At 50.1% G+C, this 8,502-nt stretch overlaps 1 protein-coding gene across 1 annotated transcript; it reads right to left on the reverse strand.

Moving 5' to 3' along the window:
- Positions 1–327: 327 nt before the first annotated feature.
- IL19 (interleukin 19) lies at positions 328–6,802 on the reverse strand. The gene is made up of 5 exons (XM_006754416.2): positions 6,613–6,802; positions 6,393–6,458; positions 3,512–3,664; positions 2,501–2,575; positions 328–909 (listed from the first exon to the last, which is right to left on the reverse strand). The coding sequence occupies exons 1-5, from the start codon at positions 6,754–6,756 to the stop codon at positions 814–816; spliced, it is 534 nt and encodes a 177-aa protein (XP_006754479.1). The 5' UTR covers positions 6,757–6,802; the 3' UTR covers positions 328–813.
- Between the last annotated feature and the right edge of the window lie 1,700 nt (positions 6,803–8,502).

An 8,502-nucleotide genomic window follows, 5' to 3' on the forward strand; every position in this document is an offset into this window, starting at 1 on the left:
ACAAAGACAAAGTCAGGCAGGAAGAAAAGGCAACGACACAGAGAAAGAGGAGGGAAAAGCAACGTGATGTCCAGGAGTTGGTGGTCAGAAGCCCTCCAGCCATCTTCCTGATCCTTATGCGGAGGACAGGGTGCTGGATGGAGACCAGTTTGGAACCCTTCTTTAGTCTCCTCCCTCTCTAGGCCTAGTCATGTTCTTTAAGGCCCCATTCATTTCTAATAGTTGCCATTTATGATTCCTTAACTGACCCCTCCCCTACCCCAATCAGAAGACACTTTCAGTAATTGATTAAAAAAACAGAGTTTATTAAGAAAAATCAGTCAGTACAATATGCACTACAGGATATCATCGCTCAGCTCACATCACAGACATGGGATAAACAAGCTCACAATAAATTAGGGGGAAGCCAGCCCTTTCCCTCCAGGATGGCCCATGAGACCTTTCAAAGGGACATATTTCATTATAAATATGACAGTAGACTAGTAGGTTACTTCAGGTGGGGTCAGACAGCCCGGGACTCCCGGCTACAGGGTGAGATCCGTCCAAATCTAGATTTTGCCCTACAATCCCTCAGCCCCAGAGGAGAGAATTCCAAATCTGCAGAGAAGTTGCTTCAAAATCATGCTCATTTGCATTAAAATGGGGTCATCCCCATCTCCCTGCCCTTCAATGTAGGCCAAGCGTGTCAAACTCAAAGGTTACCACGGGCCAAATAGATGAGGCATGAGGCCCCCGGGCCACAAGTTTGACATGCTTGAAGCTCTCTCCTGGAAACCTCCCAAGCTGTTCACCTGGGCAACCAGATTCCCTGTGTCAGGCGGCAGGAGTTCCTTGATGATTCTTGTCGATCCAGGCCAGGAAGACGTCCAGCTCTCCCAGAGATTTGAGGGCAGCAGACCTGACCTCCAGCTGGAAGCAGGGAGACCATGAGAACATGCCTTTCAGACCCTGTAATCGTTTCAAACCACTATCCCCATGTTCTGGTCCCCACGAGGTTTTATTTTAGTTCATCCGTTATATTTGCAGAGTATACAGACCCCAAATAATTTTCCCAACAGGCAACCCAAATTGTTTGCCACAAACAAGCAGTTAAATCATCTCAGAAACTTATCAAAATTAAAAATTCTTCATTCTTTGCCCCTTGTTTTTCTTTTTCCTGTTTTTTAAGTAGATATCTTTATTGATTTCAGAGAGGAAGGGAGAGGGAGAGAGAGAGAGAAACATCAATGAGGAAAGAGAGACACTGATAGGCTGCCTCCTGCATGCCCCACACTTGGGATCAGGCCCACAACCTGGGCATGTGCCCTGACCAGGAATCGAACTGTGACTTCCTATTTCATAGGTTGACGCTCAACCACTGAGCCATGCCAGCCAGACTTTTTCCTGTATTTCACAGGGAAAAAAATTGCCTTACTGAAGAGTTCTTTTGCTTTTTGCTTTTTCAAATGAGCTTTAAGAGGTCTCGATCCCAGGGTGCTGTGCAGTGAGTATGGAGAGCTTGTTTTCCCTATTGGACATATAAAAGCACCAAAGTCCCTAAGAATCAGTGTCCCACCCAAAATCACACAACCGGTAGTGGGACTAGAACCCAAGTCTCCTGACCTCCTCCATCTCCTCTTCAGCAGACTGAAAGTATGTCCCGTAGAACCAGAAGGCATGGGATCGAGTCCTACCTTCACCACTTCATTGCAATATACACTTAGTGAACTTTCTTACCCTGTTTGTGCCTCAGTTTCCTAATTTGTCAAACGCCGATAACAGCTCATCTCAATGTTGTAAGCGCCAAATGTGTTTATACCTGCACTGAGCTTAGAACAATACTTGACTCATAAGAAGAACAGTAGGACTCTTAGCCATTGTTATAACATTATCCTATGGGTTCTCCATAAGGAAGCAGCGCTCTCACAGCTCTCCCCACCTCCTTGCTATTCCAATGGCTAGCATCTCTAGAGAGTGTGGTTGAAATGCGGAATCTCGGGCCTCATTCCAGACCAATGGAGCCAGAATCTGCATTTTCACAAAAATCTCCAAATGATGCACATAAGAAGCATCGCTTCCACCTCCACCTGTGTGTGAGACATGCATCCACGCCGCATGATCAGGCTGCTCTTCTGCACCACACAGAATGCTCATGACCGTTACTGGCCACACTGACACCTGGCAGGTTACATGCTTCATGCATGACAGCTCCCAATTCACTGGAGATCTCGCTTCCTCTGGATCACCCCCATCTTAAGAGTATGTGCTTTCCCCCAAAACTTAACACGGGTTAGATCTGATATGTGAGGGCGTAAGAAGACAGGGGAGGGATGTGGGGGAGGGGAGCCCAGGACCTTAGCAAATCAGGTCAGACCAACACTCTCTTTGCAGGCACACACAGTTCGGGAGACCTGCGATAAATACTTGTCGGTGGGTGGATGAGTGTGAGTGGAGTGGAGGCAGAGGGTGGTGCCCGCCCACTTGTCATCCCCATCGTCCCCGTCTTCTTCCCGGTCCTCACCTGATTGTAGTTGTCATGGATGATTCTGGTTGCATTGGCGGCTTCCTGCCCGCAGTGACACAGCCTCTGCTCCTGCTGATAAAGTGGAGGCAGCACCCGTGAGAGAACCTTCCCATCCTGGCCCACCCTTTGAACGGCCTCCCCTCCTAGAGTGATGTTTCTCCTTCTGCCCGAGGTGAGCGCCAGGTAAACAAACTCAGTGTGGAGAAGCAGGGGAGCAAGGCCTGTTTGTAGAGTCACCCCGTGTTTGACCAGAGCTTTGGCTTCCTCTGGGTGACAGACTGGAAGAGTCAGGAGAGTAGGTGCCAAATCCGTCTTGTCCCCCCCTCTGAATGCAGCGCCCCACAAGGCAGGCACCCAATAGATATTTGTTGGGTCCGTTAATTAAATAATTGATTCGATGAATCTTATCGAAGTGGGACAGAGGTCATGATGCCTAAGTTTTAGACTCTGACACACAGAGGTGAAGTAACCTGCCGCCAATCACACAGGAATCCCTTGGTGGGTACGGGGCTACAGCCCATGGTTTCGGCTGTCCTATGTTTTCGTTGGTTTGTTTGAGTTTGGTTTTGTTTCTGATGTTTGATTTTAATAGATAATAATGAATTACAGGGGATCCTTAGAGGAAGGCTATACTGGGGACCTACCCAGAGGTTATGAAAACCCCGAAGGGCCAGAAACAAAGACAGCAGGGGGGTGCCTAGGATAAGCCTGGAATGCCCCTCTCACAGGCCAGTCCTGGGGTCACCTAAGCGATACTTTGACATAAGTGGTCACCCCAGGAGGACTCTCCTTAAGGAAACTCGGGTCTGATAAGGTGTTGGCAGGGAGGACGCCTGGGCAAGGGGTGACCACTAGAAGAGGCTCCTGACAGGTCTCCCCATGGCGGATGAGGGAGGGGAAGTCCTTTGCCTTAGGGAACCACGTGAGAAGGCGACTGGGGCCAGCACATCCCGGGCTCTCCCCAGCAGACAGCACGCAGATGCTGGGAGTTCTGACGTGGGGACTCACGCATTGCTGCAGAACCTTCTGCATGTAGAGGAAAGAGTTGGCGATGCTGCTGATTTTTCTCAGGATCTGGGGGCTCAGCTCCTGGTGGTCCTTGAACACCCTGTCCATGTAAAACGCCAGGAGGTTCTTGGTCACACAGCACACATCTAAGGGCTACAGATATGAATTAGAGAAAGCCCAGGGCATCCAAGGGCTACAGCTACGAATCAGAGAAGTCCAGGGTCCTTCTTTACTATCTTGGAGACCAACGTGGCCTATTTGATTGAATAGGAGCAGCAAGGACCAAAATAACTAAAAGTAATTTTTTTTTAATTCATATTGGTTTCAGAGTGTCCATCCCTTGGTACACTGAAGCTACTTATGATGAAGGCACTGAGAAGAGATTGTGGTTCACCCACTCTTTGTACAGGGCCAGGAGATATATTAATAAGGGATGGAGCCCAGTCAGAGACTAGATTCTCTCTACAGCATCCCCAACAGGTCATCACTCAGTTCTGTTTAGACCCCTCCAGGAACCAGGCATCTGCCTTTTGAAAGCATCCATGTCTGAGCAGTTTTCCTGAACAGTACTTCCTTACATTGTGCAGAAGTCTGCCCCTCTGTAACGTCTCCCTTCGGACAACCTGGATTTATTCAATGGCTGTTGCTTGCCAGGCATATGCTGGGCACATATTCCTTCTATCACAATGGCATTCCTTCTATTGCAATGCTCGGCTCTCCTCCAGTCTGTCCTTTCTAAACCACAGGGATCATTTGATGGGACTGGGATATGCAAGAATGGAAACTGACCACTGTGGCAATGCTGCATCTGGGCAGATACGCAGCTGGCAGAGGGCAGATCTCTCTAAGGAAAGGCTCCTGAACTCCCAGAGCACAGCTCAGAGCAGCTGGCCAGGCTGAGTTTCCTTCTAGCAGCCTGAGATCAGTGAGTTACTCTGCAGGAGACTTATAGCTCTGTGTTTGAGGAGGGAGGGATCTACAGCAGAGATAGAGCCTTCATCTTCATTAGCATTAATGCAGCAAAACCTCCTTGACCCCAGGGGTAGCTTTTCCTGGACAGTAAACACTACTTGCCACACACCCCCACAAAATGCTTCTCTTCCAGCACGCCTGCCAGTTCCCTTAACCGAAGGGGCTAACGTGGCACATCTCCTTTATCAGGGAGGAAAAGGGAGAGACAGAAATGTGATAAAGCCCGGCCGGCATGGCTCAGTGGTTGAGTATGGACCTATGAACCAGAAGGGCATGGTTCGATTCCCGGTCAGGGCCTATGCCTGGGTTGTGGGCTCAATCCCCAGTTTGGAGAGTGCAGGGGGGCAGCCTATCAATGATTCTCTCTCCCGCTCCCTCTCCCTTCCTCTCTGAAATCAATAAAAATTTAGAGGTTAAAAAAAATGTGATAAAGACCTGAATCCTCATGGACCCTTTTCTCACATCCCATCAGCTCTTTCTAGACCTTGAGAGAAGAATGTGGAGACAGAGGCATGAGAGGTGGGGCTCTATTCCTGGCCCACATGGAACTTGTCATTCTCCCTCGCAAGGTATCAATTTGGTCATTTGAAAATTGTGGTTTCGGAATAGGTAATCTTTAGCGTCATTTCCAGCTATGATATCTAATGAGTTTCTTGGATAGCTGGCTGGAATAGTAGTCAGTAAAAGGCTGCACATCTGTTACCACAAATAAATCAGCCTGACTAAGAATTATCCGGCAGAGAGAAGCCCGAGGAGAAATAGTAAATCATTGCAAATATAATGTATCCTCTGCCACATACATACTGAACAAATAAAAAAGATCTTTCTAGAATTCTTACAAGGACTGAAGGAGCTCACTTTTAAAGGCATTTCTCAGTGACCCCTTCTGTAAAGTGAATGATCACCTCAAAAGCCAACTGTCTTATAAGACACTCTCATCAGCTCTGGTCTGGACCATTGGACGGTTCTCACGGGCTTTCCTGCCTCGGGCTGGCCATTGCAAAGAACCCCATGAGACCGCCTTCCTACAAGTTTTGTGGTCATACAGCCTTTGGCTCAGAAACCGACTCCTGTTGCCTCTGTTATCAGCCCGAGGCTTAGCCTGTCATGGAAGGTTCTTGGGAAAATGACTCCAGTGTATTTTTCCACCTCATCCTCTTTCTGTCGCCTTCATGTCCCTTGCGCTACAAGCCTGGTTGCCTTACTGTTCCCTGACACACCCATCGATCGTGTACACCCATTCTCCCATGCAGCCCAAACCCCTTCCTTCCTTTTATCCACTAACCCGCGGCCTACTCAGCCTGTAGGTCACTGCTCCTTTTCCCGGCTTCCCCATGAAAGCTTCCAGAATCACCCTAAGCCACAGACATCCTGCCCCCTTTGAGCACGTGGCCCCTCACTCACTCTCTGGGTAAGTGGCGCTTCTTTAACTCCTCCCAAGGGCTTCTTTTTTAAAAAAATTAAATGTGCTGGGGTAACAATGGTTAATGACATTATATACATTTTAGGCGTCCAACTGTAGAATATGACACCTGTGTGCTCGCCATCCAAGACCGAGCTCATTCCGTTGCCATACATTTGACCCCCTCTACCCTCTTTGTCCTCCCCTACCTCCCCCGCCCCCTCTGGTAACCACTACTCTGTGGGTTTATATCTATGGGGATATAAAACATGAAGCAACAAACAAACCTCATAGATAAAGACAACAGAATGGTAGCTCCCCAGGGTTCAGAGTGCCTGAGTCATGAGTGTGCCCTAATGTCTCTGGTGATTAATAAGAAGCTGGGAGCACTTAGAGGACACGCGAGATTAGGAAAGAGATGGGGACACGGTGAGGATTTCTTTGTCAGCCCAGGGCCGCTTCACCGGACAAATAACAACACAGGCAAGAGCAGACACAGGCCAGTACCTTGATGCTGTGCAGGGTCCCCGATGTGGACAGGATGGTGACATTTGGGAAGGTGTCCTTAGCTTGCTGGGGAGGAAAACATAAGAACAAACGCACGTGAGGAGCATCCCATGTCTTCCAGAGACACGAACAAACAATGAGCAGGTACTTGTTCTTCATGTTTGGATGTAAGGTCGGGCACGCGCCCTTGCCCACTCCTGCACCCAGAGCCCGTACTCACAATGGTTTCTTTGATTTGCTGGAAGCTCTGAGAGATGTGGCGCGTGTCCATGGCAATCAGACATCTCCTGAGACCCCGGGCATGCGCTGCGCTCAGGAGGAACATTGTGCCCAGGAGCCAGAGGGCAGCCCGCTGTGCCTTCATGTCCTGCAGGAGGGGTGGAAGTCAACTGCCCAGCCCGAGTGCAGAGGGCGAGAGAGACCCCTGGTGAGCTCCCCCTTGGACGTCACAGGGCAGGCCAGGCAGCCGCCAAGAGAACAGACTCACCACCCCGGCCTGTGGAGTCCAGAGGCATGTGTCTCCTCCTCTGGCTTTCCTGACTCAGTTGAGTGAGCCCTCCTCCTACCCCCATGCTCCCCCGGCCCCCTAGGAAGCACAATACAGGGAGCCCTCTCTCAAGTCCCAGGGATTGTGACTGTGAGTGCATATCACTCTATGATGACTCAACACAGCTCACTTTGAAAAGCATTGTTTTTAATCAATTAAATAGGAAAAACAGGGTTGTACTATGTCCTAGGAATTAGGCAACAGATCTAAAAAGCCATAAGAGCACATTTATGTGGTTTCTTTTATTTGCCCCCAAAATAGGCGACACCCTTTTATTATCTGCCTAAAATCATTATTTGACGCCAGCTATGAAGATGTCACCCCTGGGGGAAGATGGGAAAGAAAGAAGCAAGCTGTCTCCTAATAACTAATTAGCCACAGGGAAGAGAGAGGAGGGGAAGGCTGCCCCTGCCTCCCCTCTGTCCCCCACTGCGCCGGGGATGTGAGGGCCATGTTTGAGCTGGCCAGTCCCTAGGCAGGGCCAGACCCTGAGATGCCTTCTCACCCTTCAGCACCGTCTTTCTCTGCCTTTCTCATGTAACCACTTCCAGCTGGTGTGTGACAGCGGAGGAGAGGGAGGCACCCAAATCGGAAGCCAATTAAGGGGCGGCCGAGCGCCCCACCTCCTGCCTTTAGTGATAGTGGCTCTAACTAGAAAACACAGACACTGGTTCCAGAGTGTGAGCCGCAGCTGTTCCCCTACCCGACCACCACTCCACCGATCTTCCCTGGGAGTCCCACGCTCTTTTCCGGAAAGCCAAGAAACAGCAAATCCTGTGGGGAGAGCCATTCTCCTTATCTCTCCTGGACTCGGCATCACTCCCGGCGAGAGAACAGGTGTATAAGGAGACCTCACCAAGCAGGGGGCATTCATCACAGAGATGGTTGCTCCTTTTCCAACTTCTCTCTCTGACCAAACAGGAGTACAGACCCCACTGGCAGGGATGTCTGCAGGTCCCCTCAGCGCTCTCTCCCCTCCAAAGGCAACTGGGCTGCTTCTAGAAAGCCAAGCGACTAGGAAGGGAGCACAGTTTTGCTTCTGACAAGGTAACTGTCAGAAGCAATGGGACAGTCCCTGCTCGGCCCCTGCTGCCAGGAGGCCCTGGCATCTTGTGCAGGAGAAAGATGCCTCCCTCTGTTTGGCAGCCCCAGACACCTTGGCAGATTGAGATAACAGCAGTAGCTAACGTTCATCATGCATGCCACAGGTGCCAGGCCCTGTGCCAGGCGTTTTTCCTAATTATTTCATGCTCACAACCACCCTCTCTCCACTTTACCAGAGGCGACTGAGACTTAGAGAAGGGAAGGAACTTGCCCAAGGTACGTGGCCACCAAGTAGCAGAGCCAGAGGGAGAAGGCAGGCAAGCTGGCCCTCGACCCTCTGTCCTCTACATCATCCCACTGATGGCTCTGTCCCCTGGAGGAGCTCAGCTGGAGATCCCCAGATGCCCTCATACCAGCCAGAAAGAAATGCACTTCTGATTGGGCAGACTGAGCTACAGATGCCCTTTACAGTGAACAAGATATGTAAGCCTGGCCAGTGTGGCTCAGGGGTTGAACCAG

This window comes from Myotis davidii, unplaced genomic scaffold (genome assembly GCF_000327345.1).
Source record: "Myotis davidii unplaced genomic scaffold, ASM32734v1 scaffold710, whole genome shotgun sequence".
NCBI lineage: Eukaryota > Metazoa > Chordata > Mammalia > Chiroptera > Vespertilionidae > Myotis > Myotis davidii.

What these genes read in the sequence shown, in the direction of transcription:
- IL19 (XM_006754416.2), bottom strand. Translation starts at nt 6,756, where the DNA reads ATGAAGGCACAGCGGGCTGCCCTCTGGCTCCTGGGCACAATGTTCCTC. An exon ending in AGCAAATCAAAGAAACCATT is followed by an intron (nt 6,459 to 6,612) that starts GTGAGTACGGGC and finishes TTTCCTCCCCAG; the next exon opens with CAAGCTAAGGACACCTTCCC. An exon ending in GGACCCTGCACAGCATCAAG is followed by an intron (nt 3,665 to 6,392) that starts GTACTGGCCTGT and finishes TCATATCTGTAG; the next exon opens with CCCTTAGATGTGTGCTGTGT.